The sequence below is a fragment of the Coloeus monedula genome, assembly GCF_965178545.1.
Source record: "Coloeus monedula genome assembly, chromosome: 11".
Classification (NCBI taxonomy): Eukaryota; Metazoa; Chordata; class Aves; order Passeriformes; family Corvidae; genus Coloeus; species Coloeus monedula.
Genome location: NC_138791.1, coordinates 15,621,808 through 15,643,309, shown reverse-complemented (window position 1 = coordinate 15,643,309; position 21,502 = coordinate 15,621,808). Strand labels below are relative to the sequence as shown.

Genomic DNA, 21,502 nt, shown 5'->3' with positions numbered 1-21,502 from the left:
AGCAGCAACATTTTTCAAAAGTTTGCCTAGGAGCAGTTTATTGCTTTAGCAAATAGGTGGATAACACAAGCCTGGAGGTGTATGATGGTTAATGTGTAACCATTAAATAGACTTATTTGGGCACTTTTTATGGGTTTAATGGTAGAAGCAATTAAAGCTTATAAACCTGTGGAGAGTGTTTTTTATGTGGAGCAAAATGAGAACCTTTATCCCAGTGAAGGTGTTCATGGAAAAGGTATAGTTTATGTAATTGTATTCACGTGACTTGACGTAAGCATGGGGCTGCAGGAAAAGAAACAACCGACTAGAGCTAATTCCCAAGGCTGCTTGCAATATTCCTGTGTATTGGCTTCCCTCCCAGTGGCTGTTTCAGTATATTGAATTCAGTGTCATTCCATGGGGGGCATTTTACTGTGAGCCGCCCTTGCTCTAGGCTGATTTTTTGGCTCTCTCCCCTATGGGTGTGTTTTTTTTATATGTCTTGGAGCAACTTTGGTGGTGGTGTCAAATTTGCTGAAAAAAGAGAATGAAATGGTTTCCTGCTGGCTAATGTGATCAAGCAGAATTCTGTAGCTCTTGAAGCTCTGTCCTGGTTAAAGCAATTACACAGGACCCAAGCTTTGTGGGGATATGGAAAAGCCTTGGTTTCTTCTTAGATTTTTTTTTTTTCTTCCCCAATACAGTGTATTTCATGGAAAGTGAAGACTGAATTAGATGTTGGGGATTCAGTAGGGGTGTGTGTGTATATAGCTGTGTATGTATATGTATATATGTGTGTATAAAGCCGAAGTTCTTCCTTTTCAGCTAAAAGAAATGAAGGCTGAAAACCTTGTTTCCTGTATTTGCAGCAGCACCTTTTCTACTCTGGAGCATGTGGATGGTGGGGGAGAAAGGATGGAGGGCAGCTTGGCTCAGGTTGTGGAATTGCGTGATTGCAGAGCTCCAGGCTAATACTGACACCAGGTTTCTTGGCAGATGTGCCGTTCCTGAAATGCCTTGGGTGCAAAAGATCCTTCCCTGGCGTTTGCTGCAGCCCCTCCTGCGGTGGTGGAGGTGGTGAGTAAAGGGAGAGAAGCTCAGTGAGTGTTGGTGATGGATGCTAAAAGAGGTTTCACTCAGAAATACTCCAATATCGTATTATGAGATCTCTAACAACTGGATGGATGGTCTGGCAGATGTAGAGGGGAATGGGTCACCTTTGGTATGTCAGCACTGCCAGCCTGGCACAGGTCTGAATGCAGGGCATGCAGGCATCTGCTCTGCTTTTTGCACCACATCTTTAAAAAACAAAATAAAAACCAATTGCTGGCCACAGAAGGGGAAAACTGTAAAACTCTGTTCTCTATCAGCAGTTGGCTGCCTGGGCTTTGTGCTGTGGCAAGGGTGAGCATGTGTGAGATAACCTGCTTTCTCTGCTGCAGTTCTAGAGAATACACCAGAGGATTGTTAACATCAGCCAGATACCTCTGTGGTATGGCTCTGTAGTGCAGTCTGGACAAAAGGTTAAATTGGGCAGTCATTTTTGCAGTTATTTCCTATACAACACCCTGGAGAAAGTTCAGTATCACTTAGTTAACTTTTGCAGAGCCATTTCCTGTAGGTTTTGTTAGAGAAAAGCAAGATTATGTGTTTCCAGTTGCAGTAGAGTTTATTTTCCCCTATAAAATGCACTGCAATTTATTTTTACACAGTTTTGATTGGTTTGCAAAGACGTGGAGGGTTTGGAAGATCTGGAAAGATTTTTTATTTCATACCTCACTTGCTGTGACAAATTGAGGAAAATGTGTTTTTTAATGTGGCATTGCTGAAGTCTGGCCCAGCTGGGAACAGGGAGTGTGCACAGCATGTGCTCCCACACTGCCTGTCTGACCCAGGGTCCTGCTCCTGGCAGTGCCCAGTTTTGGGAAGCACTGAGGAAGGTTTTCTCCTTCAGGCAGGTCACAGCTTGGCAGTTTGCTGCAGCTATCTGCTCTTCATGGCTGCACAGATGTGGTGATGACTTGCACAGGAGTTCCTTTCCTGTGGTTTTTCAGCCAGGTGAGGTGCTGTCACCCTCTGGTCTCCTTGGGCTTGTCCGCTTTAACCTCTCCCATGTCCCCTCTTGTGGGGTGCTTTGACTTCTCCATCATGGTTCATCTCAGGATTTCTTCATCTTTGCATGTCAGTTGCTGCACTTTTTTCCCATTGCTGTGTGTGCTTAGAGCAGCAGTGCTTTCCACAAGCCCTAACTATTCTTTCTTTGATTTCCTTGAAATGGTGACATTTCTTATTATTCTCTTCATAGAGATTAATCTGTCTACTCTCAAAAGGACATGGTTTGAATTTTCCAAGCAGTGAGTGCACCTGTGTCCCTCACTGTGCAATAACAAACCTTGCAAGCACCTTCTGCATTCATGTTTCCCAAATAATCATATTTTGGAGCAGGAGTTGGTGGGAAGCCAAGGAGCCCTGTGAGAACTGCAGGTCGTGTAGTGAATGGTGAGCCCCTGGCACAGTGCCTGGGCTTGCAAGGACCACTTGGAAGAGGGAAAGGGTATTTCTGTTCCTGGCAAAATTGCAAGCATTAGCTTTTCTATTTTCAGGGCAGCCAGGTGGCCACCCACATGGAGTTTCATTATTAGACTTCTAAAAAATACTTTTAGAGGCCATTAGGTAAGTTTAAGATGGCATCTATTTTGGATTATGCCCAGGTGAGATGGGCTCAAAGCAGGAGGGAAGGACCTGCCTGCCTTTTAACATCTTCCTGCAGAATTTGTTGCTTGACTGCAGCATCCATTTGGATGAAGGGGTTCCCTGTCCTTGGAGCTGGGACTGGAGCTCCTGTGACACATATACATCCTCTGGTGAGCAGAAATGAAGATAAGTTATGCAAAAAATCTTACCTGAAATGCCAACTGGAGCAGTATGATTCCAGTAATAATAGTTAAAAGAAGAAATTAGTTTACCAAGTACCTTCTGAATCCAGCAATTTTGCAAGAGAGTGAGTGGGTTCTTAATTGTTTCCCATAGCAAAAGAATAGGGACATGTTCCCCTCCCCATCCCTCTGCAACATGGAAAAGATAAAAACCTATAGAAGGGAAAGTTTGTTCTTGGACTGAACCGTAAACATCTACATTCCCTTTGAATTAGCTGTGATGCTTTTAGCTGAGAAACTGTGCAAATCTGAGGGAGTTCATTGAATAATAAATCAAGGCATCCATCCAGCAAAGTACATCATAGCCCTTTGAAGCAGATGAAAAAATACCTTTCTGATCTGAAAGAGAATTGTGTGCTCAGCTTTGGTGCCTGACTGATGCTAATGCAGGGTTTGAGCTCAGCTCCAGTGCCCCCAACACAGAGGTGGGGAGCAGGAGCAAATGAGCAGCTGCTTCCCCTTGGCTCTGCCTGGAGCCCTGTTTGCCCAGGGCTCCTGAAAGGTTAAGAGACCTGAAGAGCAAAATCTGCAGCTACTGGCAACAAGGACTGACTTTTAATTCTGCAAAGTTATGATATACTGGACTTGAAAAGGGAAAGCTCATTTGAAGAACTTTCTAAAATTTAATTGCCTATAACTTTTTTTCCTTCTGAGGCTTTCTGCAATCTGAGTTGCACTAATACAGAAATCTGGCTTTGTAAGTGGAAGGAGCTGAAAAACAGCACCAATAAAAACTGTAAAGCTCTCAAAGATTTTTAAAATAGTGCTTCTGTAAAAGATGTGACATTATATGCTGGGGCAGAGAGCAATAAAGATTTTTTTTACCAGCACTCTTCACAACTTAGTCGTAAGTTGTACAGCTGTCCCACATTCCCCTGATAAAGCTTTTCTAGCTGTATACATCACTGTAATTGTAATGCCTCATGCATACATGCATGGATCCATGTTTGTGTTTAAACTGCCTTTGTGTCTGTAAATGCACATGGTGAAAGTCATGTACATGTGCAAGTTATTTAAGCATGAATGTACCCATGTGAGATTCTGCTGTATATAAGGAATGTGAAGGCTGGCATGTAAAGCAGCAATAGGTTTAATTGTTCTCTCAATGACATTGTTGCATTCTCTGGGCAGAGACTTGGGTTCAGCTCCATCTGCTTTGACATTGTTGCTGTCCCAGTGGCAAAAACCAATACAGGAGTTACGCCAGAAAGTCTGAATGCTTGTTCTGACAGCTGACTCTGATGTTAACATCGAGGTAGGAAAGTACTTTCTATAGAGCACACTCACGCTCGCACACACTCACATGCACACACAGTTACTCATGCACACTCACACTTTCATTACTCTTGATCTAGGTGGAAATGGCTTGTTTTAAAGGCAGCCCTTCTATCTTGAAGGTCAAGTAAACCAAGTTGGAGGTCAGATAAAAGGGACAGAACATTTGCTTCTTGGTGTATCTATTTCTGTAATTTTATCAGTGTATGTGGTTTTATTTCTAGCATTTTGTTCCCGGGGCTTCCTCTAAGGCTGAACAAATTGAATCAGTTGGATGTAGTACAGCTTCCAATTTGGGGTTAGAAATCCATTAAATTGCTTGGAGCTTTGTTGGCAGTACAAAAGTGCTTGGAGTGGAAGTGCATTATGATTGGCCATTGATTACTCGAAAGGAAAGGGGGTGGATGCTTGTGTAAACCACACACCTCCAGCCAGGGTGGTCAGCTTAGGCGTTTTTTAGCTTAAAATCTTCAGGTTTTGCCCTTAAAATGCTGTTCTTTATTACAGAGAAGAACTATTTTTAAACTGGAAATGGAGAGCTGTCTGCCATGTGTTCCTCACACCTCTGGGGAATTAGAGCTGGCCCTGCAGCACGCAGCGCTGCCAGCCATAGCCAGCCCATGGGTACTAGTCCTTGAGATGGTTTGAGGTTATATACAGCATTCCTTTCCACACACAAGATGTTTGGATTTGGCCAACCTCTCAGTTTCAGCCCATGGCATTGGAAAGTGCCAGGAATGTCCTTGTTCCAGTAGATTTCAAACTGAGTGAGTTTATGGTGGGCATAGCAAGGAGTCCAGTGCAGTAATTCCACTCGGATTGCTGCTGGGATCAGAGAAGGCTTTATTTGCACCGTGCAAAGCTGCAGAGTTGTCTGGGTGTTCTGTGAGGCCAGAGTCACGGCTGCCAGGTGGGAAGAGAGGAGCAGAGGCAGGAGAGATGATCACTGCCTCTGTCCTGGCAGGTCCAGCTGGGTGGGCTGTGCTGGCTCTCGTCCCTTGGCCCCTTAAACTTAGCAGCACATCTAATGAGGCAGAGCTTCAGGTCTGTGTTATCTGCTGAGAGTTTTCCTGGCTGACAGCACAGTAGATGCACTGGGTGCTTGGGGAGGAGCAGCCACCAGTGAAACAGCCGTGTATTGTGGCCAGCCAGGTGGAGACCAGGACAGCAGTGGTTCTTTCTGGGAAATGCTTCTAGAAACACTTCGGTACCATCACTGTGTGAGAGCAGGAGGTGGTGCAGCCCCTTTGTGTGGGTGAAAAGCAGCATCAAGTGCAGGAGAAGCCGGAGCAAGCCTGGAGTGCGGGAAAAATCTGCACACTGTTTTTTAAAGACTTTTCCCCCAACTCTTTGCTTGACTAGTTTTAACCAGTGCACAAATAATCAAGCATGTTTTTTGGGGGAGATCAGGCCTTCCTGATTAACTATTAATAAGAGCCACGAGCAAGTGAAGCGCTGAGCAAACACAGTGGGAGAGGGTTGTGTGCCCTCTCCCCACCATTAATGATTGACTGGGCAGGGCTGTGCCAAGTCTCACTCATGGTGGGCTCTGCAAAGGGGTGATTCCAGCTGTGTGCTGAAATTTCTTCCTCAGGGCTTGGTGATCCCCCATCCTGGAATGCAGTACTGCATATGAGGTGCTGCTGGATAGTGGCAGCAAGAATGTTGTGCTGAGTTGTGCATTAACTAAATTATTATTTCTGATGAACACTGGTGTTGGAGCAGTGGAAAAATATCATTTAGGCTGGTTAAGGTCTCTGAGCTTACCAGAAACACTTGCAGATGGGATTGAAACCACTTGAATCTCCAAAGAGAGCAGAGCACATTATAATTCTGTGTTCTAGGAGAAAACTTGAAATACGGATTATTCAGTATTACTGAATGATTGACCTTGGAAGTTTTCTAAAATCATGGAAACTTTTGAACAGTGTTTGAGGAATTTCTGAGTTCTCTCTCTCCTCTCTGCGCTCAACTTGTAACCCACAGCTGGATTTTGCAAAGTCATGTGGTGGGAGGGTTCGATTGCCAGCAGTCAAACATGCTGCTGTGGGTCTTCCCAAACATCTGAAAAAGCCAAAGGTTTAACATGGTTTATCTGCTGTGAGTACTTGTGAAGAATTGCACAACTTTCAGATGAAAATATTTGCTTTGCAAAAGGAGCCATTTTTGAAACTGTAAATAGCACTTAATGCTGATTTATCAGTGTAGCCTGTTATTGTTAATGGAGGCTGAGCAGTTCTACGGTAGATATGTATAGTAAATTATATAGTTAATCCTCAATAAATTGGTTTAATATGTTGAATACACAGTGGGGAACCTTAATTGAAAATGTTAGTAAAGAAGTCATGGCCTTTATTGATTTACCAAAGAAACACAGCAGTGATGGAAGCAGGAGCAATTTATTTGGTGAGTATTTTGTTTATGAGCTGGGCTATCCAGCTTTTGCTTCAGTGGTTTAAGACACAGTGTGCTTTGCTTTGTGGATGCAAAATCACCAAGAAAGAAATTTGCTATCAAATTAGAAAAAGGTCAGTTTGGTCATGCACAGTTGAGCAACCAACTTGCAGGATTTTGGTTTTAAGATATGTCTTTCTCATGGCAGTAGTTAGTACTTTAATTAAAGCAATAAACCCAGAACAAACCCTATGGGTGTCAGGGCAGATGACGGGCGGAGTTTTATTTGTGGGTTAAAAATCCTTCCACATCCTGCTTTTCCTTCCAACTGCTTACCTGTCACACGTGGCAAAGCAAGATTGCTTTACGTGAAATTAAATAGTTATTCTTATTTAGATGCTCATGCCCCCTTTGAAATGTGTTTTTGCTTTGATGCAATCCTTGGAGCTGATGTCTCAGTGTTCTGGAGAGGATCAGTCTCCTTCAGGCAGTGCAGCTTAATAAAAGAGGCAAATATAGAGAAAGATTGCTGCAATTAAATCCTGCCTGCCCTAACCCTTGCAGCATCCCCTGTTCCCTGCATACAATGCTGCCTTTGACTGGGCTGTCTTGTTGGGAGCAGAGGAACGTGTGACCCTAACCAGGAGGGTTTGTGGCCTCGGTGGCTTTAGGCTGTGTGCCCGTGGCTAATGCTCTTCTCAGAAGCAGAGAAAGCATTGTTGGATACCTTGTCATTCGTGCTTCCTTTGCCCTGCCATCCTCTGTTGGTTTGAGTCCCTGTGTAGCTGCTGGTGAGGGCTGTACATGTCCCCAGGAAACAGAGGGGCTGTTCATGCGCCAGCCACGAGTGCTGCTGGGACTGGGGGGGTCTCACTGCAGGAACAGGGGCTCACAGTCCTACCCCTGCCACTGAGACCACTGGATGACTTTCAAATTACTTCACTTACTGAAATCTCACTTCACTTTTTTTGGAACATGGAGCAATTGAAATACTGAGAAAACTCTTGCTGAGTGGGCCAGGATCAAGCTCTGGTGAAATGAGTATCCTCATGTCTCTTCTGATGGTGCAGAGTCATAGCATGAGGTCCATGAGTACCTGAGCTACCCAGGTGCTTTGTACATGTGTTGTGGAGTATTTGCATATATGTGTGATTATGTAGATTAAGTTACATCTAAGCCTTCTGCCTTATGAAATAAAATAGGGGTGTTTGGAGGAGATGATCTTCCAAGAAAAATAAAAGAAAAAAGCAGACAAGAACTCAACTTGAGTTTTGCTAAGATTATTAAAATAGGAGGAAATGGGATCCTAGATTTTGTCAAAACACATTTGTGTAAGCCAAACAGGGCCTAAAATAACCTGACACTGCCCTGTTGAAAGAGACAAATAAGCTTGTAAAAATTCTTGTTGTGGGAGACGTGGAAGCCCCAGCAGCAGTTCAGTGTTACCCAGTGCTCCTGCAGAGGACTCCTGCCCTTCCTCAGCCCTGAGAGTGTGGCTGCTCATCCTGTGCTGTCTGTTGGAGTCTGTCAGTCCACAATGATAGAGAGATTTATGTTTACAGCCCTGTGTGAGCTGACCAGCTGTGGTGGGTGCTCACCAGGCACCTCTCTGCCAGGTACGTGCTCTCTGTACACCCAAAGTTGTGAGTGGCAGAGCAGGAGGAAGGGTCAAGGCTGAAAGTGTGTCCCTGAAAGTTACTTGAAGGTAAGATAATTCCCAAATTTCTTGAACCATACCAACCACATGCTAAATTAAATTGTAGTCTGGCACAATGCTTCTCAGTGATGTGGTTTTAATTAGTATTCTTTGCATTAATGGCTGCACGCATCCGCTGGAATCGGCATGGTATCAATTCTTTGGGGATCATGCTACAGGAATTTCCTTTAGATGGTATCGTTGGTCATGACTGAGAGTGATTCATGGTGCAGTTTTCTTGGTGTCTGGATGACCTCTCAAAGTTTGTCTTCACTGTCAAATTAGTTCATATTATGGCTTGAGGGCTGCCCTTAAGTTGACTCCCTCCTGCACATAAAGCCCCATATATGAGCAGGCTGTTAACCCAAGCCAATATGATGCTGCTGCTGCTATTTTGAACAAGGACATAAGTAAAGCCTGAGTGAGCACATCAGCTGAGCCACTAACAGATCCTCTCAGTGGTGGGGCACAGCTTCACCCATGTGGGTGCTGTGTGGCCTCCCTGTGTCCTGCAGAGTCCCCTTCTCTCCAAAGCACTTAGAGCAGCAATCTGAGACATTCACCTCTCTGGTGCCCTGTGTTTACCTTCTAGGAGGTAGCTCTTTCCCATGCTTGGTGTGGGCCATTTCTGTGCTCCATTTTGGAGTCTCTTGTAAGCGGGATGCTTTGTACTTGTAGGCAGCACACTGTACTCGGAGTACCCTGTAACAGAAATCAGGGGGCTCATCTTGGGGCACAGTGGCTGAAAAGCTGCCTGGTGGAAAAGGACCAGGAGGTGCTGGTTGACAGCTGTCTGAACATGAGCTAGCGAGTGCCCAGGCGACCAATGAGGCCAGTGGCACACTGGCTTGTACCAACAATAGTGTGGCCTGCAGGACCGGGCCAGTGATCACCTTCCTGCTCTCAGCACTGGCCAGGCCACACAATGAATCCTAGGTTCAGTTCTGGGCCCCTCACTACAGGACACACATTGAGGTCCTGGAGCATGTCCAGAGAAGGGCAGTGGAGATGGGGAAGGGACTGGAGCACAGGTCTGATGAGAAGAGGCTGCAGTAGCTGTTTGGCTGCTTCTTGCCTCATGGGAGTAGAATTTGGACCTGTCCGGTGCACAGGAATCAAAAATGGACTAAAGCTACTTCTTTCTGTCCTGACAGTCCATACAACCACCTGAATCCATGCAGTTGCTTTGATGGCTTTGTGCTTCAGCATTAATGCTGACCTGTCACTGCTAACGAGGACTCTGCAATCTCTCTGGCACCTCACAAGCTTGTTTAAAAGAGACATTTGAGTGTGCTTTCTTCCTGCTCAGCTGTACACTTGTAGCATGGGCAGTGTGCTCCCTCTCTTGCTCCCCTGGCCCCCATCCCCAGGCTAATTCAGCTGCAGCCATGCTTTTCATACCCACTCAAGTGTGCATGGGGCCTCCATTCCAGCGCTGTAAAGCCACCTACAAACATGTGGGAAGAGGATGGTGTCTATTCAGTAAGCTGCAGACTAGGCAGCTATCTTTCAACAGATGAGCCAGAGGAATTTCTACTGCAGGGCTCAATTGTTCTGGGCCCTCGGCTCCCTTTTGTGCAGGAGCAATGAAAAGTTGTGTTATGACAACGGTTGACAAAGTGTTTAATGAAAGCCACAGTTGGCAGTGACAGAATTTCAAGCCATCCTCCTTTTCTCCAATGGCTGTCATCAAAAGGTGCAGAAACACTTTTGACATAATCTTCTGCACTGACAGATATATGGTTTTGACGTAAGGGTTGGAAACCTTCACCTTGCTGAACAGAATTCAGCTGTCGTCGTGGTGAGCAGAGACCAGGAACCATGTATGTCTCTGTTCCTTTGTCTGGAGAGCCAGACAGGCACCTCTGTTTTCAGCAGAGGTGGCTTTTCTCTACACTGGTCAAGGTCCCAAAGCAGAGCCAAAACTTGTACATGAATTTGTGGTCTACCTTGCACCTTGCCCAGTGGGGCAAGGTTGGCTTCTCACAGGTCAAAGAACTGACTGATCCCTCCTCACTGGCAAGAGGAACTCCTTCTGTGACAGCATTATTTCTTTTGGGAGGTAGTTTGAACATACCAGTTATTTAACAATTTCATTTCAGTGTCTGCAGTGTTCAGTGATCCACAGTGCCACTTTCACAATGCCAGCTGAAGGCAAACACTGCTTTCCTATTTAGAGACTGGAATGGCTGAAAAGACAGAACAGGGCCCTTCCCACATTGATTTAACAGGCTCTCAGTTCCTGATCATGGGCATCTTAGTGACAGGAGGGGAAAACCCTACATTGTTGGATTAGCCAATACAAGGAAGACTTGAAGTGTGTAATGGATAAATAATATGCAGAGCACTTCTCATGCCAGTAAGTCAGAATAAAGTTTAAAAACATCCACCACCTTTCCCTGTTCAATAGAAGCTGATACGAAAAAACCAATCTGAATGTTAGGGGTCGCTCAGGTTCGTGGTTCTGCTCTTTCTCTTCTGCCAGCTGTAAACTCTAACCTTCGTAGGATGCGTCCCTGAACTCGCAGCCCAGGCTCTTGTCCTGAATTCCTATTAATTGAATTCTGTTTCCTTTTCACAGTTGCCTTGGAGGGATCAAAATATCCTTCCATGAGTAACTGAACAGAAACATGTACCCATGCAGAGAAGCAGGCTCAGGGCACTGGGCAGTTTGTGGGCAGTCCCACATTTGGGCTCAGCCAGCCTCATGTGCAGGTGCCAGGAAATGGGCCGAACGCACCCCAAAGTCATGGGCTCTTGGAACTGGCATAAAACACTGTAGGTGATGCTTTATAAACTGTGGCTTTGAAGAGATGCCCAGGATGAGAGAGAGCTCAGATGGTAGGGCAAGTGCTGATTTGGGAAAGGGCAGGGTTTTGATGTTGGGGAGTTGATGGCTCTCTTTCTTTGAGGAAGACATTTTGGAAACCTGATGGCAGAAGCATTTGTTCAGTGATCATTGGGTGACTGTGTGGCATCATCCCAAGGGGCTCCTCAAGAAGGAATGCATTCTGTGCTACAGAGGAACAGTAAATGTGACAGCTTTCACTGATAAGACAGCTGTGCCCCTAGGCTTGGCATCTCCAGTCAGCCTGCACTGCTGGTCTGCTCAGCTCAGAGAGGCCAAACTGGTGGGGACATTAAAGCCCCTGCTTCGTTCAGTGCTGGACATTTGGGACCCACGCTTAGGGGTGGGGTGGGAGACCATCGTGTGCACCCATGACCTCAAGTTTTGAGTTCCCTTATTTATTTGCATTACTGGAGCCCAACCAAGATTGAGGCCTCATTTCATCAGCATCGGGCAAACCAAGACAATACCTACCTCAATTTTATTTACAGTCTAAATAGACAAGACAGACAAAGGGTGGCTGTGGAAACAAAAGCTCTGGAGAGGTGATGTGACATGACCCGGTCACACAGCAGGAGATTAAGAGAGCCAGGAATAGACAGAGGTTTCCTGACTCCCAGTCCCAATGATCTATCTATTGGAGCACGTTAATTCTTTCTCTCACTTAAATGCTGTGACTAGCATGCCAAATACTGCCTAGTGAGGGGATCAGAGTTCTGGGAAACACATCCTTTCATTGCTAATGCTTCAGGCTAGAAATTCTTGGTATTTTAATATAAGTTAAAATACAGCTAGTGTTGGAAACTCAGTAAACTTTTTTTGGCATATCTATGTAATTTCAAGTCTCCTGTTTATTTTGTACTGACTGTATTTCTAGCTTTCATTTCCCCACTGATTTTTGAACAGTGTATTGTCTGTTTAGTGAGGATACTTGGTGGTTGGAGTGAGTAGTGTTGGGAGAACTGAAGACTTTGGCATGCAAAAAGATGGAGTTCACCTGCATTTCTGCAGCAAGTATTGGGAAGTCTTTATGTTGCTGGAGCAGCAAAATCTGTCTGTGCTATCGGAAGAGCCAGCTACTTGTGCAGTGACTTGGATGTTCAGATGTCCTGAATGGCAGCAACAGTAATCAGAAAGTCACTTTGGGTGGCATTAAACTGTGGCTGTGAAATCCTTTAATTTATGAAGATCTTTGTTTTTTCACTTGTGAACTTCAGAGGTTCACGTCAGTGTCACTCAGTGCTTGAGCACAGGCTAAGCCAGGGATCTGGTCCCTCTGGCAAGTGTAGGGATGATTAGTTTTGGTGCATGTGTTCTTGTTTCTTGCTTCATAAAATAGCCTCTTAGCCTATTGCAGAGGAATGTGTTGAGGAGAAATATGTTACCTTAAAAAATTTAAAGATTGGCTGCAGTAGAAGGCACAGAAGTACATGAAAACGGATTCATGCATGGTCATGTCTGCCTCTATTTCCCCCTTATAGTTTGTCACTCATATTTCTGTGTCGGCATTATTGTGCTGAGCCTGTAGGACATTACCTGTTGTATTTTCTCTTTTTGCCTGTAGATCAGGCAGGGACAAGCTCCGACCTGATCTTACTGTGTGTTTTTTTTTAAAAAAAAGTAGTAATATAATCTGTGGGCAAATTGCACTTTAATTCGTAATTGTGCTATGAATATGGACTTGGCTTTCAAACACACTCCAAGTTTAAACTGCAGTTTGACTTTTATTTAGATAAATGCCTTTGAGTTCATAGTGAAATGGATATCTGCTGTAGGCTGGTATTGATTTAAAGGTCTCTTGAGTGTTTTAAAAGACAGTAGGGGCTTACAGGACAGCATATTTTAAACTGAGATGCTTGGTTACGTTTTACACTCCTGTATAGCTTCAGTTCTAGGCTCTGTTAAGAGCCAGCCTGTGTTGTTGATTTGTAGAGCATTCTTCCACAGCAGGTATTGGCAAAAATTTGAACATTTTGGGCAAGATGTAAGGAGCTGCCTTCAGAGCTGGCTGCTCTGAAATGATGGTGAATGGTGTGATGTGAGAGCCATCAAATGATTCCCTCGTGCAGGGGAATGCTTTGAGGACTTCCCATAAATGCATTACAAGAGGGCAGGTGATCAATATCTGCTTTTTAGCTTGAAAGAGGTGTTTATCACTTCCTGCTAGTCATGCAGAGTTGGTAAGCTTTGTAGTCTTTCAAGTCTTGGTATTTGTAAGGCTGCCGTGAGCCTGGATTTCTCCTTGCTTTGCCACAGAATGCAGTGTGTTAGTGTGAGCACTTCAAGAGGCATTTTCGGTCAATGCTCTTCTGGCAGCTGCCTTTTCTTTATGCGTGGCTCAGCTCTTGGGTCATGGAGCATTGGTAAAAGTTCCGTAGGTGCCTCGGTGATTTAGGTCCTGTTTACCTGTTTGGGTTCCAGACCTGCTTGCTTTCTGTGGGCACAGTTTTAAAGCAAAGAAAAACCCAAACCAGGGAAGATTGGCCAGCTTTCTAGTCAGACTGGCTTGGTGGTTTGAAAAAGCAGCTCAATGTTTGAGGGCTTATCTAAAATCAGGCCATGAATCTTTTGGGTTGTGTTCAGAGGTGCAGTAAGAGGGGTGTAACCTCCCTGCAGAGGAGGCAGGAGGCTTGATTTTTACCCAGGGTAATATCCTAGAGCAGGGTGTGGAGCAAAGTAAAATTAAAGAAGTCCTCCTCACAATTTCCTTACAATTTACTGTGGTTGTTTTTCTGCTACCACCCATCAATTTGCCTCCTCCCTCTTTAGATTACACACTAACAGAAACATGCCAGCACTGCATAGAGAATAGTAATTAAAACACTTGTTACTTTCTGCACCATTAGTCACTTGGTCTTTGTTCATCTGTGTTCTCCTGGTTAGTCCCTAGCTGCAGGTTCTACCTGTCCTGTGTGGTGTGCTGAGACTGCATATCTTGGAGGGAAGACTCTGCTGTTGGCACAGTATGATGCTACAGCACAGCATGGCAAAGCTCTTGCTTGTGGTTTCTGGAGTTGGCACTTAATTTGCATTATTTTGCCTGTTTGCTGTCCCTAGCAATCCTTGCAGTGTGTTTCTGCCTGAAGCATGTTGAGCTCTGGATGTGATTCCAATCAGGGATGTCCTGTGAGGCAGGTCTGCTCTCCCACCAGGCTGCTTTCAGATAATATGGCACAACCCATTTGTCACCCATCAGTGCTAGAATATGATTCAGATTAGATTTGGGCTGTTGGATAGTTGGAGAGCGTTGGCTGGGGTTGTTGAGGACCAAAGTGTGTACTACTGTGTGGCTTGCAAGCTGTATTCACTGATTAAAGAAATATCACTGTTCAGTGATATACTAATTATATAATCTTGTTAGAAAATGTAGAATATATTTTATGTTGCACACAGTAAGTGCACAAACCTATATATGTAGTATTTCCTTTGTAACACACAGTGGTATAAAAAAATACTCCATGTGAATATAGCTATAAAATATTTAGTGGAAGGTTTGTTGATTGTTTCAGTTCAGACTTTAATTTGTCAGGAAATATCCTATTCATCTGTGATTAGTTTTGTGGTTGTGAATAACCAATAGTAGAATAATAAATGTAATTGTGTAATATGAAGACAAATTAAAACCACGCTAATCTAATGCAAAAGAGGAAGAAGCTTGGGGAGAGCTAGATAACATTTTTGTCATGGAACTAAACTCACTAGTGTATTCAGCAGAAAAGTGCTGCTCTCCTGTTTAAGTTCTCTTTTGAAAAAAGCCAAAACCCAAACCCTCCAGTGCAATCCAGAATAATTAGGATGACTGTTTTGCTGAGCAGGGTGACTGCAGTTTGCTGATCTCACTGTCTTTTATTTTAACAGAAACCTGAGCTACAACAAGTTGACAGAGATTGATCCTTCTGCCTTTGCAGAGCTGTCGAACCTGCAGGAAGTGTAAGTATTCCTTCAAAGGTTTTAATTGTATTTTGCCAGGGCTGCTTCTGGGCCAGGAGGAAATTGTATCTCGTTTCCTAAGACAGTACCTTCCTTTAGCTAAGTTGATGAGCAGGTCTGACTTGGTGTGGAGGTTTTTTCCCTCCATATTGTACCTGTGCTGCTTTCTTTAAACCAATCAATTAGCAGAACACAACATCCCAATTAAAACAGCAGAGCTGTTATTGGAAATCATTGGAGTTTGCCTCCCTTGGTGTTGTGCAATGCTCGGAGGGAGCAGTTTGGCACACCTGAATGTACACACAAAGCTCCTTGCTGAAAGCGTAACCCTGAAGCAAGGCAGAACAGCCTGGATTGTGATACCTGATGCCAACCTAGCCCAAATCTCCCAGGAAACAAAGGTGTAGTGTCTCCTCCTCTCTCAGACATTTGTGTTCCTTTTGGAACCAGAACAAATTCTGTTGGAAGTCTTTGCTAGGAGAGGGTAAACCAGCAGGGCTGTCTCTGCTCTGCTGGGGAAGAGAGGAGCTGGTGAAGGTCTGAGTGGCTGTGCCAGGCCCACCTTGCTGATGAAAGAAACCCGTTTCAGGGAACTGCAGGTTTTCCAAGCTCCTGATCTCTGTGAAGGCTCAGCAGTTTCACTCAGAGAGGGGCTGTATTGTGAACCTTTCACGGGGATTCCTGGAGCTCCGATTTTGGGGTTTGAAAAACGAAAGTGACTGAAATTGCAGGCGGTGGGCTGAGGTAATGAGCTCATGTTTGCCTGGTGAATCGCTGGCATACTTGAGGTTTGGGCTCTGTTTGAAGAACTACTGATGCCTCATGGGAAACTGAGAAAACATTTCCTTTCAGAAACAATACTGTGCTCTATCAAGCATTTTCTCTTGTCCTCTGTCTGTTTTCATTAAGTGTTGGCTCTGGGACTCATGGAGGGGCCAGATCCTGTGATTCTTAAGTAGGCAAAAAGTGGAATTCTCCCTTACTGATGCCTGCTGGATTGGACTATGGGGATTAATGTAGCATCTCTCTCCTGGCCTGATTGCCCCTGGCTCCTCTGCTTATATGAATAGTAGGGACTTGCTGGGGATCATGATTAAGTGAGGAATAGATATCAGAAGTGACTGCAGTGCTCTGAAATCAGCTCTTCATGATCTTTAGAGAGAAAGTGATGTGGGTCAGTGGAACACTGCCTGTAGGATCTGTTTTCTCAACTTCTCTTTAAACTGTGGAAAGCCTTAAATTGCCCTGTGCTTAAAGGAAAGAATTGCAGCCCTGATCCCATGAGACTTTAGAATTATCCTAACATGACTGTGGCTTAGCAATAGCTTTTATTCATGGAAGTGCCTGAAGGCGTGTGACTTCAGGGAGCATGGGGTGGGAAATGTGTGTGGCTTCTGATTCCCCAGGTAGGGAATTCCCTTGAGCCTTAAAGTGCTGCATGCATGTAGAGCAGGACAAGCCCTGCACTGAACAGTTAAACACTATGAAAAGGTGTCAGGGTTTCAAGGGAGATAAGCAATGCAGCCCACAAAGTAATGGGCAGTTAAGAGCTGCTTGCTGTGTCAGAAAGATGGGAATAGGGAGAGAGCAGAAGAGTGAGTAGGAGGGAAAGGGAGGCAGAGGTCTGGAGCACAGCCTGGAAGGCAGGGTCTGGGGAGTGTGAGGGAGAAGCTCTATTAAAAGCCCTATCTACTAATCTTGGTTGCTTTTGAATAAGAGCTAAACCACAGACCACTGAAATAAACTTCATTTCACAAGGAGAACCACATCTATATTGCCAGAGCATCTTCTTTCTGAGAGTTTTTTTAAAGCACTTTACAAACATTCATAAAGTAAGCTTCATGCTGTGGCATGTCTCGAGAGTAAGTCAGTGTTTCTCTGTGCATGCTGTGCTGGGCAAACCAAGGCACCCTCAGGGAAAGAGATTGCCCCAAATAATAGATGCATTGATAAGACCTGAAACCTCCCATGATGCTTCAAACATGCTGCCTGTGGTTCCTGAGCATTACACAAGGCTTAAAACTCTGTGTGTGTCTCTCCATGTGAATAATTAGTGTGGTATATTTTGAAAACATTTTGTTGTCCCTTGATTTTAAGAAAATATCTGCAGACCAAAAGATTTAAACTTCATACCTTATCTTCAATGCTCTGTTTTGCTTTACTGAGATTGTGATAAAGTAATAGAATTTACCCTACACTTTTCCCTTTCCCTGAGTTTAGGTAGTTGTTTGTGTGGTTTGCTTTGGTGGCCTTTATGAGAAACTTTTTTTAAAAGTTTTAAGTCTGTGTAGGATGAAATTTAGTGGCTCAAAGTGATGCAGAACCCTGTGGTCCCACATGCTCTGCAATAAGTGTTGGAGGCTCAGGGTAGTGGCTGGACTGGGACATTACTTTCCTTCAGGACACATGATCTTTTTCTCATCCCCTTTGGTGGCTTCATCTAATGACAATCCCTTGGGGTCCATCCATTCTCATTCCTTGGTTGGAAGGATGGATGGAGGGTGCTTCTGTGGGGTAGGCCCTGTGGTCCTTTCTGGGGGTTCCACAGGTCATATGGATCATGGGATCCACTGAAGGTTTCACGGCTCTCAGGCTTTCTAAGCTCATTGGTAGCAAAGAAAGTAGTAACCACGCTAAAATTCCTCTCCAAACAACTCACCTTTTATTTTCTAAAGTGCCTTTCACTGAAAGCTCTGGAGAGCTGTGCTATTTTTGAGCAGGCTCCATTTCAGCTTGACACCAGCCTGGCAACTGGACTGTAAATATTTTATATGGGTGCCCCCCCCCTCCTCTGGCTCAGCATCCAGAGGCAGCGGGTTTGTGTCGTCAAAGGTGAGTGCTGGGGAAGAGAAAGGAGACTGGAAGTTTAAAGTTGTTGAACCTGGCTGTTCTGTTTTGAGGGGGTTTTTTCCCCTCTCTTTTTTTTCTTTTTCAGTTCATGGGGGAAAAGAGAAGATATGGGGGAAATCCCAGGCAAATAGAGAGCTTGGCTGTCTCCTCTGTGTCAGCAAGTGGTGCCTGTGAGCCAAGAGAGAAAATGAGGTGGGAGAACCACTTCTGACTGACTCCTGGCGTGACAGGAGGCTGATATATGAATATCACACTTATGTCAGAGGAGGGTTTGACCAGTTGTCAGACGCTGTTTGGTGTCGGAGCTGCTTAACCAGAGCTGACCCAAGCTCCTTCCTCTTCAAAAGATGCTCAGTTGGATATTAATGAAAACATGCCACAAATAAGCATTTTAATGCTCTTTCCAGCTTGCTCTGTACCTTTGGAAGTTCTAGACCATATTGTAATATGAGCAACAGTGAGCTTTTAGTTGCAGAGTGGAGCTCCTTTCTGAATTGCAATGCATATGGCTTTTTTCCCTTATGTTTTAAGGCACGGGTATAATGTCAGAGGCAGAGGAAAGCTTTTATCCCAGCAGTGCTTGGAAATTCTCGTGAAATCAAATATCTTGCCTCCTCTCAGAGGAGCCAGAAGGGAAGTTCTGGGATGAATGTGCCACTGCCCTCTCCCACCTGCCAAAAATAGTGTTAAAGGAAAGAAGAGGGAGCAAAAAACCCCAACATAATTTAGGATTGCCCCTGCTCGTGCCTGTGGCTTAGCACACCTCAGCTGTGCAGCTCTGGGGTGCTGTGCTTTGCACCCAAATTGTGATCTTTTCAGGATTTCCTGTGGAAGGGAAGCACTCAGAAGGCCTGCAGTGACCCTGCAAGGCTCTGCCTCAAGCAGGAGCAATGGCATCTGAGGTGGTGTTTGGGCATCCTGGGGAGCCTGGACAGGGCTTGGCTGTGATCACTGCATCGAGCGGCGTGAGGGGGGAGTGGGCAAGAAGGTTGAGAAATTAGGTAATTTTCAAGCAGCCAGACGAGCGACTGTTACAGTAATTAATTGACTAATTCACCGTACAAACAAGGGCTCTTTAAACCAAGGAAGAGCCAGTCACATGGCAAGGATCTGTTTTCAGTCAGAAAAACACTTCAAGCATTCGGCCCTTGCAGGGGACGTTTCTGTGCTGGTGGTTGCAGGAGCGGGTGGCCCGCGGTTCCATTCACCCGGGGGCTCCCTGTGCTCCCCGGCTGCCTGGAGCAGGGCCCCGTGCCTGGTGACATTCCTGTGCCCAGCACTGTGTGCTGCTGGCTTTGTGGGGAAATCCCTCTGGGATTTTCAGAGCTGGTCCTGGTGTGTTGGTTTAACAAAACCTGGTTTGTGGGGGCAGGGAAAAAAAGCTGTTCAAAACTTCTATGTCCAGCACGGAGCCAATCGCTGAAGGCTCTGACGATGGGCAGGTTGCTAGCCCAATTAGACAAGTTGTGGAGAGGAGGCCACTCGGTTGTGCCCTCAGGCCCTGATCTGGTGTGGAGGGGCTGAGCAGGGGCTGCTGCTTGGGGAAGGGGTTAAATTCCTGTCCTGAGGCAGTGGGACCCATGGCCTTGGGTGCAAAAATCTCCTCTCTCAAGCTTGACTCTGTGATGACTCTGGAAACACAGGCCTAGTGGAGGGCTGTGGCACAATGCTTTCTTCCCTGACACTTTAGGGAGTGGGTGGCAGGGGGGAAAGGAAGCCTTGCTCTTGTAAAGACAGTATGGTGGAACCAGTGATGGTGGCTCTCACGTATTAAAGAGTAAGGTGTGGCCATCAGAGGTCCAGGCAAACCCCTTGAGAAGGAGGCCTCCGCCCCAGTGTCAGTGCCAGGCCTCCCCTGCTCCTGTATGCTTGGGCACAGGATGCTTGGCTTCAACCCTTAATTTCTGTTTCTTGCAGGCGACTGGACAACAATGAGCTGACTGCCATTCCCTCCCTGGGATCCGCTGCTTCCAGCGTCCGCTCCCTCCACCTGTAAGTCACTGCCACCTCCTTTGGCTCTGGGCTCTCTGTGGGGTGGGTTTAGTGGCCTCTGAGAGTTCCATGTGTGTCACACTCCTGCTGACTCTAGATTTCATTTTTTGGTTTGTTGGCACCTTAATTAAGAAACAACATCTTGAATAGCGTGATTTGTGTGAGGTGCTTATGGCCAGTGGTAACTTATGTCAGTAAATTCCACATGTTGAATAAAACTTCTTTTTTCTTTTCTGTCTTTGGGTTTCAACCATTAGGTCATACTTGCGCTATTAAATTTTACCTTTTCTTTATTGTTCTTTTTTTTTCCTGGCTCTGTTCTGATCATTTCTTCTTTCCTCTTAAAGCCAGAGACTATTAATATCTTAATCTTGTAGGGACCTCATTCCAGACCTGTTTTTATGGTTTCTTTCAACTTCTTTTTAACACTTCCTTTTGAGAGAGCAGTGATTGTAAAGCATGATCTGCAGAAGGTTTGAAGTTCCTAACTTTGGTAGTTTAGGTGACCACAGAAGCATTAGACACCTGAGAGCCCTCGTGTACCTGCTAGTGAGGATCTTGGATTGATGGTGCTGCTGAAGGGAATAAAATATTAACATATCAAACTATTTAGTACCTCAAGAGTGTGGATTTCTAAAATTGTTTTTGCATGTGTCTGCTTGTAATGTGCACTGAGAAGGAATTTTGCTGAGGTATGCATGATACCTCCCAGGTTCCTGGGAAGTGTTTATAGCTAATAGGAACTTCAACAAAGTGCTAGAGCAGTTCAAGTGGTGGCTTCCAGCCTGCATGGCCTTGCAGTACACCCGCAGGCAGGTATCTGTCTTTTCCATGGCTTTGGTACTTCTATTGGTGCAAAATGCCTGTGACTACACCTCCAGCTCATTGGCCTCTCTTGCTCAAAAGGCTCTGATTTACTCTGAGGCAGCCTTGATCTGTTGGCTTACCATGCTGCCACATTTGTGCTGTGCATCAGGGTTTGAAAAAGAGCTCCAGAAATCTTACTTACGGATGGAAAGCTTGCATAGAATTTGCCATCCAGGGGTATAGTTTTAGGCCCCCCAGATCAGCTTCTCTTTCTCATGAAATCTATAAATGCTTTGAGTTCCACAAGCCCCTGTTGTTATTTTTGCTATTAATTTAGCTGTTGGCAAAGAACCAAATTGCTGGAGCTTTGGGTTTTTTATTCCTGAAATGAAATAAGCAGTTTGGAAAGGAGGAATAATGACTGGTGGAAGGCAGTAGATTTACAGCTTCTCTGAAATTTTAGAGTGGTGCAGAAGGAAGGAGAAGGTACAAAGCCAAATGATAAAAGGATGGTATTCCAAACAGACCTGCTTAGTATCACTTTCCAGAAATCCAAAATGTTCTTCTCAGCTGCTACACGTAAATAACTCTGATAGTGGGACTTGTAATGCTGCTGTCATACTTCTGCAACAAGGGTCTCTTTGTTTAGCTTTTATTAGAGAATGCCACTTTTTTCCCCCTTGCATTTCCTTTTAATTTTTATCAGAGATAAAAATAACCTGAAAGATGTTTTAAAGTACCTGCTTCAGTCGATGTTGCTGACTCACACTGGAATGATTTGCTGAGGAAGTGAAG

General features: G+C 45.0%; 1 protein-coding gene across 1 annotated transcript in view; it reads left to right on the top strand.

Annotated features, from left to right (window-relative positions):
- Positions 1–21,502, top strand: part of LRIG1 (leucine rich repeats and immunoglobulin like domains 1) — a 92,734-nt gene that overhangs the window by 21,366 nt on the left and 49,866 nt on the right. Inside the window, exons 2-3 of the mRNA XM_082288961.1 lie at positions 14,987–15,058; positions 19,826–19,900. Coding sequence (XP_082145087.1) covers positions 14,987–15,058; positions 19,826–19,900 — 147 coding nt within the window. The remainder of the gene's footprint in view (positions 1–14,986; positions 15,059–19,825; positions 19,901–21,502) is intronic.